A 16,323-nucleotide genomic window follows, 5' to 3' on the forward strand; every position below is an offset into this window, starting at 1 on the left:
ACCACTGAACCAAAACCGATGAGGGCAGTGGTTTGTGGACTTTACCGGGCTGTCACAGGGCTCATCTGCATTAACTACATGGAGGTACTGAACGTGGGTCAAAGGACACCATGTAAGTACGCCTTACATTCTGTCTACCAGGCACTTTCTCTAGTGGTGGTTGTCGCTTTTAACCGCTGTTGAGTAGGCTCTACCCCGTGGTGACCTTATGTACAACAGAACGAAATGTTGCCTGGTCCTGTGCCATCTCCACGATCATTGGTATGCTCTAGTCCATTGTTGTGGCCACTGTGTATTTTGAGTACCTTCCAACCTAGGGGACTCCTCTTCTAGCACTATAAAAAAAAAAAAAAAAAAAAATAGCACTATACAGGACAATATTCTGTTGTGACCCACAGGGTTTTCACTGACTAATTTTCAGAAGTAGATCTCCAGGCCTCTCTTCATAGCCTGTCTTAGTCTGGAAGCTTCGCTGAAATTTGTGCACCATGGGTGATCCTAATGATATTTGAAATACCAGCGGCATAGCTTCCAGTATCATAATGACATGCAAGCTACTACAGTATGACAAAATGACAGATGGGTGGTGGTCTTTAGGAATACCAAACCAAAAAACCAAACCTGTTGCCGTCGAGTCGATTCGGACTCACAGAGACCCTATAGAACAGAGTAGAACTGCCTCATAGGGTTTCCAAGGCTGTAAATCTTTATGGAAGCGGACTGCCACATCTTGCTCCTGTGGAGCGGCTGGTGGGTTCAAACCGATAACTTCTAGGTTAGCAGCTGAGTGCTTAACCACTGTGCTACCAAGGCTCTCTGTCTTTAGGGATATCAGATAAGCAGATAAGTCTAATCTTAAACATTGACCCACCGGGGGCTTCGCTGGAGCCTGTAATATGAGAGTGAAGTGGCATGGCTGATAACTACTCTGAAACGCCAACCTTTTGACTGAAAGACACAATATACACAGGGGTCAATCATCACATGCGCAGAAGGTTCTAAAATGGAAAAAAAAAAAAAAAAGCATCAGCTTCCCTAAAGCAAGGATAAATGCATTTTAAATTACAGACCAGAGGAATGAGCTCGCTGGCCGTTGGTTTTATTCGCTGTCCTGTGGGGCTCAGGGCTGGCCTGTAGACAGCCCCAAGGGGGAGGGCAGCTCAGCTACCAGTCTCATTAGGAGGAGACGGCTCTCTCCAGGACCAGACACCCACCCACCAGAGAATTTTTATGTACATCTCAGAAGCTGGAGATGGAACAAGAGGGCTAGGAGTAACAGTCAGTAGTTCACGCACTTCTACTAGGTACCAAGCAGCAAGCAAGGTGCCGTAGGTAATACTCACAGAACCCCACTACTAGTCTGATATTACGGACTAGGACACCGAGGCTCCGAAGAGTTACTTTACTTGCCCAAGGCCACATGTGGTAGAACTGGGACTCAAAGTCAGGTCAAGATGACCCCAGGGCTCACGGTTTGACCCTCTTGGTCTATTGCAGAAATCCAACCAGCCTGAGCATTTTGTCATGTGTCACCAGTTCTGATAAAGAGGTGGCTGGAGGATGACAATGACATAGATGGGAAGTGTGACTTCTCCTTCTCTCCCCCCCACAGGGGCGTGAGGCAGGTCTTAGGGACTTGCCTGGACCCTTGGACACCATGGACCCAGGGGTCCTACACAGGGGCTTCGGTCTGCTCACAGCCCAGTTCCATAGTCCCCAGAACCCCATCATCCTCTGGGGCTCCTCCCTGACCACCTGCAGCGCCTGGGCCAAGGGCGTTTTTTTTTTTTTCTTTTCTTTTTAATATTCCAGCAAGCGCTATGGTGAAGTGACAGAGATTGGAATGGAATGCTGAGAGATCAAGGGAAGATTCCAGCTCTTTCCCAAGCTCTTTTTTTTTTTTTAAAATAATTTTTATTGTGCTTTAAGTGAAAGTTTACAAATCAAGTCAGTCTCTCACACAAAAACCCATATACACCTTGCTACACACTCCCAATTACTCTCCCCCTAATGAGACAGCCCGCTCTCTCCCTCCACTCTCTCTTTTCGTGTCCTTTTCACCAGCTTCTAACCCCTCCACCCTCTCATCTTGCCTCCAGGCAGGAGACACCAACATAGTCTCAAGTGTCCACCTGATCCAAGAAGCTCACTCCTCACCAGCATCCCTCTCCAACCCATTGTCCAGTCCAATCCATGCCTGAAGAGTTGGCTTTGGCAATGGTTCCTGTCCTGGGGCAACAGAAGGTCTGGGGGCCGTGACCACCAGGGTCCTTCCAGTCTCAGTCAGACCATTAAGTCTGGTCTTATGAGAATTTGGGGTCCGCATCCCACTGCTCTCCTGCTCCCTCAGGGGTTCTCTGTTGTGTTCCCCGTCAGGGCAGTCATCGGTTGTAGCTGGGCACCATCTAGTTTTTCTGGTATCAGGATGATGTAGTCGCTGGTTCATGTGGCCCTTTCTGTCTCTTGGGCTCATAATCACCTTGTGTCCTTGGTGTTCTTCATTCTCCTTTGATCCAGGTGAGTTGAGACCAATTGATGCATCTTAGATGGCTGCTTGCTAACGTTTAAGACCCCAGATGCCACTCTTCAAAGCGGAATCCCAAGCTCCCTTGTTTTTCCTTCTCAGGCCACCGGGAAATCTCGTCCCTCACCCCACCCCCATAAAGACTGATCCACCATAACTCACAAATTCTTTTATTTTATGCCATGGTTGTGTTTGAGTCGATCAGTCACTGTGAGTATTGAAGTCGCCTCACATCCACCAGCCAGCTTCTGGCCTTCCTGGGCTGTGGAGCAGAGCATAGGAGACTTCTGAGGTGCATGTTAGGTTAGGACATGGATTTCCCTCTCAGACCACAGACGGTCCACTACAGGGCACAGCGACCCTTCACAGACTAGGGTGGATGGAGGTCCAGCCCAGCAGGCGCTCCTTGGGTGGTCATCCTCTCAGAAACACTGGATGTTCTCTCTCTCAGAGTCTCTTTCCTGAGCCATAGACCTTTCCCTGATCTGGTCTCAACTGCACTCAGGGGTGGCTGATCCAATAACCAAGGTAAACACAGGCTTTCTTGTGCTTACTTACTAATCTGTAGTGAACAGTTTCACGTGGGCTTCACCATGTCACATCAAAGTGAAATCCATGTATAATTGTTCGCTACAGATTAGTAGCTGGACAATGAACCAGAAAGACTGAAGAAGAATTGATGCCTTTTAAATACAGTGTTGGCAAAGAATATTGAATACACCATGGATTGCCAGAAGAATGAACAAGTCTGTCTTAGAAGAGTACAGCCAGAATGCTCCTTGGAAACAAGGATGGTGAGACTTCGTATTATATACTTTGGACATGTTATCAGGAGGAACCAACCCTGGAGAAGGACATCATGCTTGGTAGAGCATTAGCGAAAAAGATTCTTGACAAGATGGATTGACACAGTGGCTGCAATGATGGGCTCAAACATAGCAATGATTGTGAGGATGGCGTGGGACCAGGGAGCATTTCGTTCTATTGTACATGGGGTCACTGTGAGCTGGAAAAGACGTGACAGTACCTAACGACAACAACACAGATTAGTAAGTAAGCCCAAGTAAGCCAGTGCTTACCTTACTTACTGGGTCACCTGCCCCTGTCAGTGATTATAAATTTGAAAAGAGGCTTTGATTCTGTAGGAAGGTGCTGTGGTGGGAGAGAGACAGATGCCAGCCATACCTAGAGAAAGAATCTTTGATGTAGTGAAAAAATGTGGAATTGTTCACTACAGATGATCTGGTAAGCAAGGTAAGCACTGTGCCTACCTTGCCTATTGGATAATCTGCTCCCTGAGTCTCCATTGGATACAAATGTTCATTTTTCCCTCATTTCTGTCTGTGCTTTGCCCTTCAGGTTAGCTACCCTCTGTTGTCTTTTTGGCTAACACCTGGTTGTCCTGGCCTCCGTGAGTGATGCCTCTGAGGTAATATCTACCCCTGTGGGGACACTCGCACATTGTGCCCCAGCGTCATGGGAGAGACCAAAAAAAAAAAAAAAAAAAATGCTACTCAGAGGATGCAGACTCCCCTCACAGGGCTGGAGCAATTCTCAGAGAGAGTGCTGGATTGTCTGAGGTCAGCTGGCATCACCACTGCCCCCTCCTCAGGTCTCCTCTGCATGAGAAGAAAGACCAGGAACATTTCCCAGAACCCCCTTTCCTGTCTGGTTAACCAGTAACCAGTCATCATGGAGTCAAGCATAACAATGATGGTGAGCATGGTGCAGGACCGGGCAGTGTTTTTTTCTGTAGAACATAGGGTCGCTGTGAGTTGGAACCGATTCGATGGCACCCAACAACAACATACAGTTGTCAAAACACATTGAAGTGTGCCCTTAAAATCTTTGCATTTATTGTATACCAAAACAAAACCACGGTTCAGGGATTTCCTTCTCAGGTTTCCAGAGGCCTTGCCTTGACCTCCAGAGAGGACAGATGCACCTGAGAGACAAGGAACGGAATATCCAGAGCAGAGGACCTGAAGGCACACCCAAGTAATCCAGGAACATCTAGCCAGTCAAATTACACAAAATAACTTCACTTCTATGCAATCTCCCGGTGTTAATGTGCATTTATTTTGTTCTAGGAACTACGCTGGAGTCCCTGGGTGGTGCGAATGGTTAATGTGCTTGGCTGTTACCTGAAAGTTTGGAGGTTCAAGTTCACCCAGAGGCACGTCGAAGAAAGGCCTGGCGACCTACTTCTGAAAACTCAGCCATTGAAAACTCTATAGTGCACAGTTCTACTCTGACACACAGGGGGTTGCCACGAGTTGGAATAGATTCATTGGCAACTGGTTACTCAAAACCCACTGCTGTGGAGTTGATTTCAATTCATAGTGACCCTATAGGACAGAGTAGAACTTCCCCATAGAGTTTCCAAGGCTGTAAATCTTTATGGAAGCAGACTGCCACATCTTCTTCCCACAGAGCGGCTGGTGGGTTTGAACCACCGACCTTTTAGGTTAGCAGCCAAGTGCTTTAACCACTGTGCCACCAGGGATCCTTGGCAACTGGTTAAGAACCTTTTAATCTTAGTGGCGGTGGTGGGAAACCAAAAGCCTAAACCTGGAGCTCCAAGGGGTTAAACAACACACAGCTAGGACTACAGTAGGGATCTTCCCATTCTAAGCCCATGGCAGGGAGAGGATGGCTGGGGAACTGCTGCCTTCTTTAAGGCTACATCTTGAGCAAGGATAGAGGCCATTCCTTCATTGGCCAGTGACCTAAAACCAGCTTTTCCTCCTTTGACTGGCACCTACGTCTGAATCTTAGGAGCACCAGTTGCTCATTCCTGGTTCCCTCTCCAAAAGCGCTCTTTTGTGAAAACAAGGACCACTGCCCAGAAACCACAGGTGATTTATTTTTGGAAATCTCTCCAGGCTTGGCGAGACATGGAAGTCACAGGCCCCATAACACAGCTGCAGGTGGAGAAAGAGCTGGGAGCTCATTAATGGCCAAGGTCACTGGAAAAACCATGAATGTGGCCTCAAGTGTTAACCCTGAGGGCTACCTGAGCACAAACCCAGTTCAACCCAGCAGAAAAATGACCCAGCCTCCACTCAGCCAAGGTGCCTGCTTTCTGCAGGGCTGGTGGGGTGGGGGGATGGGAGGGAGGGGTCTGAAGAGACATGATGTCATTGATTTTATGACTTCTTGGTGAGGTGACCTTCGGGCAAAGAGACAGGAACACGGGGGCCTGCGGAGGTGAAGGGCCTGAGCTGGGAAAAGAAACACGATTCCCAGCCTGTTGGATCAGGTCTCTGAGTTTCAGGAATAAAGCCGCCTTGTCAGACTCCCGCGCTGCTCCTATAGTCGTAAGGGGCTTTAGCTAGTTCTTTCCATGGGATTTTCTGTAAAATAAAACATTCAATTTCATCTGTCTAAATGGAAGTTAGTGTTGAAATGGAGAAATAAAATATTTAATTCCTCAATAAAACATTAAAAATTTTTTTAATCTTAAGAAAAATAAAATTGAGCAAAACTTTGTATATATATATATGAATATATATATTTTAATCTATTGAAGTAACATTTTTTTCTTTGTTGATTGTTTAATTTAAAAATCCTGTTGAATTTTTCTGTCTTTTGCTAAGGGCAGAAGTTTTAGGAATATACATGTTAATTGTTTATTTTTCTCTTTATTAAAGTATTATTAATGAAATGCATAATCAAAAATTAAGTAGCATCAAAGACTTACACCAAAAGGCTACAGCTCTGTTTCCTTGCTTTGCATTGCCCTAGGCCCCCCAGCACAATCTCTTGGTTTCTTCTTTTGGTTGGGCAGAGCAAGGAAACCATTCAGACCAGGTGCCATTCCTAACAAAGACAAGGTATTTGTTTGACGGGGACAGCGTCATATTAGCTCTACATGGCTTGGTCTACTATTACTTGTCTTCTATTCCTTTAACAAAAAAATCTTCATGCTTCCTTAATTTTTTTTTTAATTGAAGACGAGTATCTTACAGAGAAGTAAAGGAGTCATAACCGATACAGATAAAATGGACTGTCATTCGGTGCTCCCGCCCACGTTGCCCAGCCCTGCACCATGTTTTTGATCTTTGAGATGTCTGAGCTCATTGTTGCCTCTGTTGTGTTCATCCATCTCATTGAGGGTGTCCCTTGTTTTTGCTGACCCTCTACTTTACCAAGGAAACCCTGGTGGTGTAGTGGTTAAGTGCTATGGCTGTTAATCAAAAGATTGGCAGTTTGAATCCACCAGAAGCTCCGTGGAAACTCTATGTGGCGGTTCTACTCCGTCCTATACGGTCACTATGAGTTGGAATCGGCTCAACAGCAACAGGTTTGGTTTGGCGTTCTACTTTAGCAAACAGAAGTTCTTAATTTCAATGTAGTCATTGCTCTTGAATTCGTATTTTCTTAAATCTTGGCTCCAAACTTATTTACTGCCTTGTAGTTCTCCAGTGTCTTTAAATAGATGAAAAGAAAAGAAAAAAAATGTTTGTCCAGCTTCTCAAGATGCTCCCAGTGAGAAGATAGAGCAGAACTCCCTGGGGCAATCATTATTAATTTGTCTAGCTCTTTCTTCTGCAACTTCCCTATTTCTAAATATACATCCAGAGTGCTATTTCTCGATTTTACATCTTAGACAGTGTATATGGATTTTATATTGTGATAGATGAGCATGTAACGACCCTCCATTTGTATTCCACTTGTACCCCACATTCTCCTACCCTCCCACCTATTTCAGAATTTTAAATTTAAAACATTTACTTTACCTTATATCAAGACTATATAAAATGTTATTCACTGCAGACCCAGGTGGTTGACAAGGAATACTTAAAGTCGGTTGTAACTGGGGTTCTGAGTGGGATTCTCTTTGAAGTTTTCAGCAGCCTCAATCAACATTCCAGGCTTTTCAGAAGAGTTTCGATTTCAAATACAGCAAGCTCTAGCCATTCTCAGATTTAATAGTAGTATTTCCTGCTATTTTTGAGTGATGCGTGGAGTTTATGCATACGCCGAGACCCGACTTTGAGTTGCCGTGATGTGGAGCGCAGGAGCCAGCAGCTTAGCGAGTGGGAATCTCAGCTGACCACACAGACCGCCGCCTCACCTGGGCTCTGGTGGTCTTTCCTCTAGTCAGATATGCAGCAACTCTGGTGAAGGGCTTTGGGAAACGGAAGCGCTTGTGAAGTGCTTTGGAAATTGTGACTTTGGAAAATGGCCTCCAAAAGAATCTTAGCTGCTGGGCCTGGTGATGGAAGTGAAGATAAATGACGAGAATTTGAGGAAGTTTGGGCTCTTTGCAATAAAAGTTCTGGAAGACACTAGAGTGGCAAGTTGAATTCAGCAGGCGCTGGCATGTGTGCTGTGAACGACTCCCCCACAGACTCCATAAAAACGATGAAAGGTGGTTTTTGAATGCTTCATTAGCAATATTTCCTGTTTGTGTTTTTGAAGTAAGAGGATTAGAAAAAGCTGTGGAATCAATTCAAGTATTGAGGGTCATCTGTGTCCCAATTTGTTGTTCCTATAAATACACTTGGCATTTTACACAGCCCAGGTCTGGTTTAAAAATTAGTCATGGGGATGGTCACCCAAAGCAAGGGGGCAGGGACCTGGTGTAGCATAACCCCCTCCCACTGGAGTCAGAACCAGGAAATGCCTCTTGTCAGGAGTCATGTTCTTAAAAGAGGGTCTGATGAGGAGGTTTCATTAGGTCAAGGCTGACCGCTCCCATGGGCCCCCGCGCCCAGGGCTGAAGATGCAGTTTGGGGGAACGATGGTGGATCAGCAGGAGTGGCGAACAGGCTGAACTGAGACAGAGCCGCCTTTCTACAGGCCTTTCCATCTGTGGCTGTAACTGTTACTAGCAGCATTGCATTTTTTTTTTTTTTAAGAGTACTTCTTACTACAAGGGTCAAGAGAACCTTCTTCACCTTATTTTTCTTCCCCATCTTTCCATTCCAGCCCAATTTTTGTGGTTAAGCGCTCGGCTGCTAGCCGAAAGGTCGGTGGTTCAAACCTACCAGCCACTCCAGAAAGATGTGGCAGTCTGCTCCCATAAAGATTTACAGCCTTGGAAACCCTAGGGGGCAGTTCTGCTCTGTCCTATAGGGTCGCTATGAGTCGGAATCGACTGGATGACAACGGGTTTGGAGTCTAAGCTGCAAGTGTCCCGTTACCCAGGAGCTCCATGCTGTGCCGGTTGTTGGAAATGAAGTCCAGTGGGTTTCTTAGGGCCTGTGGCCTCCCCTCCTCAGCTCACCACTCAGCGCCTGTATCAGTCCCCTGCCCTGCCCGTCCTCTCCCATGAGAGTTAACAGAAACAGGCACTGACGCTAGGGAGGCTGGCTTTGACAGTGCACTTCATTCAGCCACCAGGCATTTATTAAGCATGTATTATGGGTCAGGCACTGTACTGGTCCCTGGGATACAAAGATGAAAAAGATACAGTCCCTGCCATTAGGGGGCTCATAGACTAGGTCATCCTGTACGCATACATAACACATTTTCCCATTGCTGTTGAGTCGATGGAGTCGTGGTGACTCCACGTGCTTCAGGGTAGAACAGAGCTCCATAGGGTGTTCTTGGCTCTAATTGGAGCCCTGGTGGCTCAGTGGTTAAAAGCTATGGCTGTTAACCAAAAGGTCAGCAGTTCGAATCCACCAGCTGCTCATTGGAAACCCTATGGGGCAGTTCTACTTTGTCCTGTACGGTCGCTATGAGCTGGAACTGATTTGACAGCACCTAACAACAACACAACAACAAGGAAACCCTGGTGGTGTAGCGGTTAAGTGCTACGGCTGCTAACCCAAGGGTCGGCAGTTCAAATCCACCAGGTGCTCCTTGGAAACTCTATGGGGCAGTTCTACTCTGTCCTATAGGGTCGCTATGAGTCGGAATCAACTCGACGGCCTGAGTTTGGTTTGGTTTTGGTAACGACAACAACAATCATATGGGAGCAAGCTAAAAAAATCTTTTGTATTTCTGTTGTTGTTGTTAGCTGCCATCAAGTCACCCCCAACTCATGGCAACCCCATGCAAAAGGGAATTGGAACGTTGTCATCCTTAGGGTTTTCATTGGCTGATTTAAAAAAGGGGAGAGTTCTACCACTGAGCCACCACTGTCCCCTTTGCATTTATGTTGTTGTTGTTAGGTGCCATCAAGTCAGTTCTGACTCATAGCGACCCCATGTACAACAGAATTAAACAGTGCCCGGTCCTGCGCCATGCTCACAGTCATTGTTCTGCTTGAGCCCATTGTTGCAGCCACTGTGTCAATCCATCTCATTGAAGGTCTTCCTCTTTTTCGCTGACTGCCTACTCTACCAAGCATGATGTCCTTCTCCAGTGGCTGGTCCCTCCTGATAACACGTTCAAAGAACATGTAACACAAAGCCTTGTCATCCTCGTTTCCAAGAAGCACTCTGGTTGTACTTCTTACAAGCCAGATTTGTTTGTTCTTTTGGCAATCCATGGTATATTCAATATTCTTTGCCAACACCATAATTCAAAGGCATCAATTCTTCTTCTGTCTTCCATATTCATTGCCCAGCTCTCACATGCATATAGGGCAAGTGAAAGACACCATGGCCTGAGTCAGGCACACGTCAGTCCTCAAAGTGGCATCTTTGCTTTTCAACACTTTGAAGAGGTCTTTTGCAGCAGGTTTGCCCAATGCAATGCGTCTTTTGATTTCTTGGTTGTTGCTTCCATGGGCGTTGATTGTGGATCCAAATAAAATGAAGTCCTTGAAAACTTCAATCTTTTCTCCACTTATCATGATTTTGCTTATTGGTCTAGTTGTGAGGATTTTTGCTTTATGTTGAGGTGCAATCCACACTGAAGGCTGTACTCTTTGATCTTCATCAGTAAGGGCTTCAGTAAGTGCATTTATGGAAACATTTTATTTCTCAAAAGTACTTTTTCATTAGTTTTCTCAAACTAATTTCACATGTACACACAATCACACACCCACACATATTTTATAGGTGAGAACCCTAAGATTCCAAGTGACTTTTCTACTATTTCCCAGCAGAGCTGGTCAAGACTGGTTCCATAGTTCCCAGACTGGCCTTTCTCTGCCTGAGAGTTGGGAACGGCTCTCATTTCAGAGCCAGAGCTGTCCTGTACTCCTATTCCACCAGGCTGAGAGGCCCCAAGGGAGGGAGCCAGGACTCCCCCACTGTGGGGCGGGAGGCACATTGTGACCACAAATTTCCAAGTCCCTGCTGGAAATGTAGATCTGGGGAGGTTTCCATTATTCTTAATTATTTTCAGGAAGTACTATTGACTACAAAGACAGTTTAAAATTAAAAATACATACATAGAACATTAATCAGTCAATACATATTTATTGGGAGCTTATGATGTACAAGGCAATGTAGTAGACTACAAGGAATTCATCTGGCCATTCATTCAATAAACATTTAAAAATATATATTTTCCAGCTGAAATTCCTGTGGCTCTTCCAAGAAAGAGGGGAAATAATGTTTACTAAGTTCACTCTGTGCCTCAGACACAGTACTGACGTGTAATATGTAGTGTTATGTTAGTTTTGTGTATGCATGTATATGTATATGTGTATATATCTATCTCCACTACCCGTCTGTCAGTGTGTTGTACTGTGGTGGCTTGCATGGTGCTATGATCCTGGAAACTATGCCACTAGTATTTCAGATACCAGTAATGTCCCCCCTGGTGGACAGGTTTCAGCGGAGCTGCCAAAGACAGATTAGGAAGAATGGCTTGGTGAGCTACTTAAAAAAAAAAAAAAAGCCAATGAAAACCCCATGAATCAGAACAGAATTGGTCAGGCTGGACTTGAACATGCCAATGATCATGAAGATGGTACAGGACCAGGCAACATTTTGGTCTACTGTACACACAGGAGCACCATGTTCAGAGCAAGTTCAATGGTTGTATCTAACAACCACAACATATCTATTTCATTTATCCTCTCCACAAACCTGAAATAAGGTTAAAAATGGAATCCTCCCATTTGATAGATGCAGAAAAGGGCTCGGGAAGGTTAAGTAACTTGCCTAAGGTCACACGGCTGGTACATGATGGAACCAGGATTTGAATCCAGTCTGCATGTTGACAAAGCCATGAGTTATTGACCAGTCCACGCTGCCTTCAAAGGAGCCATTCCACATGCTTAACTTCAAAAGAGTTGTAACCACTTCCAAAAGGTTCCTAAATATGTGTGCATATTCATGGCCTTTAGGGAGACTTCAAGGGAAAGATCGTTGACCCATTTAATTTTCACAGTAATTCTATGAGCTAGACATCAGCATCCCCGCAGATGAGAAAACTGAAGTACAGCGAGGGCATTACGTAGCTTGCTTGACGTCACCCAGCTGACAAGCAACAAAATCAGAACTCAAACTAGAATCTGTATCCAAAGTCCATGCTCTTTCCATAAAAGTCTCAGTGGTTGATAAAATGAAGCGTGGTAGGAAATAAAGCTGGACTGGTAGGTTGGTATAAATTCTCGAAAGGTCTGGAATGCCAGGCTGAAACAAAGGTGGCACACAAAACACTGTTCATGGCCCATGGAGGTGGGGAGCAAGCTCTGCTCTGATCTCAGGAGCGGACAGTAGAAACAGGGAATATGGTACCACCACAACACGTCTAGCTATTCTCATCCCATTGAAGGCATTGGTGGTAGAATTCTCGCCTTCCGTGTGGAAGACTCAGGTTCGATTTCTGGCCAATGCACCTTTATGCACAGTTACCACCCGTCTGTCAGTGGAGATGTGTGTGTTGCCGTGATGCTGGACAGGTATCAGTGCAGCTTTTAGACTTAGATGAACCAGGAAGAAAGGCCTGGAGATGTCCTGAAAATCAGCCAGTGAAAACCCTATGGATTACAAAGGAACACTGTCTGATCCACAGCCGATCGTGGGATGGCGCAAGACCCGGGAGCATTTCATTTTGTTGCGCGTGGGGTCGTCACTACATCCAGCTTCTTGATGGCAGTTAATGACAATAATTCTCATCTCAGTTTCTTTGGGACTACCTCTTATCCCTGAGATTGATCTTCTCCTGCACCCAGTGATGGCACTGTTCTTACGCAGAGGATCCCAAGGCCAAGGCAGGAAACATGCCTCTCCTTCTGTCTGGTTTCTTTGTTGTATTGTTCTGCAGAACACAGAAGGCTCAGACTCACTGGTCAGCCCGTTCTTGACTCGAATGCTGGAGAAGTATGTCAGCCATCTGTAACGTCTCCCAAGGTGCCTTTCCATGACGAGGAGACATCCCGTAGTTGATACGACAGAAGAGAACAGCATTGTTAGGTCTGAAAGGGGATCAGTGAAAAGCGGGACTTCTGAATCCTTAGTAGACTTCCTCAGGGCAGTTGCATGTTAGATCTATTATTTTCCATTTGGAGGTCAGTGAGACAAAGCATTGTGTTGATATGAAAATCAAGAGATTTATGTTGTTTTCCTGGTAGGAAAAAGAGCCCCAAAATGGTGACTTAGTGCAAATACAAAATGAACTATTTGTGGCTTGAGATACGTTGAAAGCTGCCCGTTTGACTAGGAGATGGTTGTTACAGTTTGCAATACGATGCTATTGGCTCTCTTCTTTTCCTTTTCTTTCTTGAGTATTTGTTGAGAGAGTTTATCAAGAAACCAGTCAACATCCTGAAGATCCTCAGGCCACCTCAAGTACTGCTGCTTCTGTATGAATCCTCTGATGGGCTGGTGTTTCATCAGCTGGTACTGGGACAGAGACCCGACCACCACCATGATGAGGACGCTGTTGAGGTCAGATAAGCACCTGCCTTGGGCATAAGTGAAGGCTTCAAGGCACCACCCATCTTGGAGGAAATGTCTGCTCACGAGGCAAACAACCTTTCGGCTGCTCCAGATGGCATCTTGGATGTTGACAAGGTGGTTTTCCCCCGGCACAAAGTCCCTTTCTTCAAAGCACAGGCTGAATCTGTTTTGGTCACTGTACTGAACGTCCAGGCTCTTGAGCAAAGCGCTCTGCACCCATTCAAAGTCTTTGCTACTGAAGCACAAGTAAGCATCATACCTGTATGTTGTGTCAGCTTCCAGGCCCTTGTGGTGGTCTTTGAACACCAGTCTCTGGGCTCTCTTATAACAGAGAAAACAAAACCCCCGGAACTTCGTGACTATGAGGACAGTCATGAGAAAGAGTATCAACATCACAGTGAAAAAGATGAAAAGAGAAAACTTTAGGGACTGTAAGGCTGCCTCTTCATCACACTCCTCCATGGAAACAGAGTAGAGGGGGACCCCAGAGACCACCTCAGGGAACTTGCAGGACATGTCTTCAGGGGACCCAAATAGGGTGACATTCGTTTGATTGAGCCAACTGATAAAAGTGCTAAGTTCACACTCACAGACAAAACTGTTGTGGGTTATGTCCACAGCACTAAGTGATGCAAATAAATTAGGATCAGGAGACAGGAGCTGGTTCCGGGACACATCCAGGATCTTTAAATTAACAGGTAAATCACCAGGAGAAAGAACCGTCAGCCTGTTGAAACTGAGATCAAGTCCCCTTAATGCAGTCAGATCACTAAATACTCCTGGTGGAAGGAAATTAAGGTAGTTACCATTCAAATGCAGTATTTGGAGGTGAGACAGCCCCTTAAAAACGTCCCAGCAGAACCCGTTTTCCCAGGCAAGTTGCAGCATATTTTCTCCAAGGAAAAGTCTTTCTAAGCTGAGATTCTGTGCAGGGGTATATCTTTGGCTACAAGAGGAAAGGCGATTTTGGTTTAAAATGAGAAACTGAAGATGAGGCACTTGGAGAAGAAAGTAGAGATCAGCCAGGTTTTCCAGTCTGTTCTCAGATAATTGGATGAGGTTGGCTGTTAGTTTTATGTTTGGCAGAGTTACGAGTTTATTGCCACCCAAGAAGATACTAGGTATGCTTGGAATAAAATTAATTGTTTTAAGAGCGTTATCCTGGAGATCTAAGGTATTTAAATCTTCCAGGAATCTGAAGGTTTGGTCCTGAATGATCCCAATGTGGTTCTGTTTCAGGTCAACATAGCTTACCTTTGGTAGTCCATTGAAATTATAATTATAAAGTTCCCCCAGAAGGTTATATGACAGATTGAGAACTTGGAGGCTGTCGAGTCCATAAAAGGCTCCCTCTACAATCTTGTTAATCTTGTTGTGGGCAAGGTTCAGAACCTTCAACTCCTTGAGGGTCTCAAAAAGCCGGAAGTTCAAGGAGAAGATATATCCATGTGAAAGGTCTAGGTGTATCACTGAGCTCCTGGCCAGGCCGGCAAATGTGTTCTGGTCAGGGTCTTTGATGTTATGGAAGCCAAACCCAGAACCCATAATGTGGTGGGCAAGAACCAAGGAAAAAATCTGGCTTCCACTGATGGCTTTGCTAAAGTTTCCTATGATGGCCGCTGTCCAGCCATTATCAGAAACATCTAGGGTTTCTAGGGTCATGTTTCTGAATGGGTTCCTGCACTTTCCCCAGTCCACTGAGACTCTACTGTACAGGCTATTAGTTGCAAGGCTAAAGAAGGAGAGCATTTTCCCTTGGAGGGGCTTGAGCTCATTCTCGCATACAATGGATACTTGGTTGAAGGAAAAGTCTATGGACTTCAAGGAATTCAACTCCTGGAAAGAAGGATGAAGGTGAAGGCTACCAATCTGATTTTTGGACAGGTCCAGGCGAGTTAAAGACTCTAAATTTCTGAAATAACCATCTTTGACTACAGCATCTGAAAGACCACAGTAAAACAATCTAAGTTCAAATAGATGGGGCAGTCCCTGAAATGCGTCTGGATGCAAGAAGTCTATCTGATTATAGCCCAGATCCAAGATGCGAAGATAGGGCAGGTTTCTGAAGGCCTCTTTGTCAACAGTCAAGGGTGTAAACTGGCTCCCAAGTTCTAGCAGTAGCAGCTGCTCCAGGAAGGGGAACGACATGGAAGTGACTGTCCTGATATAGTTGAAGCTCAGCAGGAGTCTCTCAGTGCTATTGGGGACCTGGGGAACCGTGGTGAGGTTGCAGAAACGGTATAAGGCTATCCCACGATCAAAGGAGCAGGAAGAAATTCCAAACGCAGGAATGGCCATGAGCACCACTCCAAAGAGTAGTTCAAGCTGGTCTCCCATGATCCTGTGGAAAAGAAGGAGAACGAAAACAGAGGCATCGGAGGTCAAGGCATTGCATATGGGCCCTTAGAACTTGGGGGCTTCCTCTATGATGTGTCTGTTCCCGCAGGCCCCTTTGTCCCCCTGACCCCATGAATGTGGCTGTTGGTAGGTATTGCCTGGTGTAGACGAAGCTGTTCTCGCTTTCTTTCTGTCAAACACTTACATTGCATTTTCTACAGACTACGCATTGTTCTAAGGTCCCTAGGTGACACAAATGGTTTGCGCCCCTTGGCTAAGCAAAGGGTTGGCAGTTTGAATGCATCCAGTAGTGCTGCAGAAGAAAGGCCTGGTGATCTAATTCCATAAGGATTACGGCCGAGAAACCCAACGGAGCAGCTCCGTCCGTACGTGGGGTCGCCAGGAGTCAGGACTGACCTGACGGCAAAGGGTTCGGTTTTGGTTTAGGGACTATTCTAGGTACTTCAAAAAGATGATCTCATTTAATCTTTATAATAAACTATGTTTGTTTATTCATTAGTTCTTTCATTTATTCATTCAAGATTTGCAAGGGAACTTGGAGAAAACAGCAGGAAGAGACACTTTTTTGCTTCGCCATAGCCAGGGGACCCAGCCCAGCCCGCAGAAGGCTCGGTATGCTTCCTGATGACTCCACTGATTTTTTTCCTTCTAACTTGCCTGAAGTACTAGTCCAGCTCAGTTCAC

General features: G+C 45.6%; 1 protein-coding gene across 11 annotated transcripts in view; it reads right to left on the bottom strand.

The window, feature by feature from the left end:
- Positions 1-16,323, bottom strand: part of TLR5 (toll like receptor 5) — a 566,717-nt gene that overhangs the window by 505,839 nt on the left and 44,555 nt on the right. For 9 of the 11 annotated variants that reach the window (XM_049868028.1, XM_049868026.1, XM_049868023.1 and 6 more), the window contains one exon: positions 10,510-15,622. The exons of 1 other annotated variant lie outside the window; for it this stretch is intronic. In XM_049868028.1, coding sequence (XP_049723985.1) covers positions 13,039-15,618 — 2,580 coding nt within the window. In that variant the 5' untranslated portion in view covers positions 15,619-15,622 and the 3' untranslated portion in view covers positions 10,510-13,038. Of the gene's footprint in view, positions 1-4,131; positions 5,881-10,509; positions 15,623-16,323 lie in introns of those variants that run through there. One more of the 11 variants, XR_007515232.1, reaches the window with a different exon arrangement.

The sequence above is a fragment of the Elephas maximus genome, chromosome 24 (genome assembly GCF_024166365.1).
Source record: "Elephas maximus indicus isolate mEleMax1 chromosome 24, mEleMax1 primary haplotype, whole genome shotgun sequence".
Lineage (NCBI taxonomy): Eukaryota > Metazoa > Chordata > Mammalia > Proboscidea > Elephantidae > Elephas > Elephas maximus.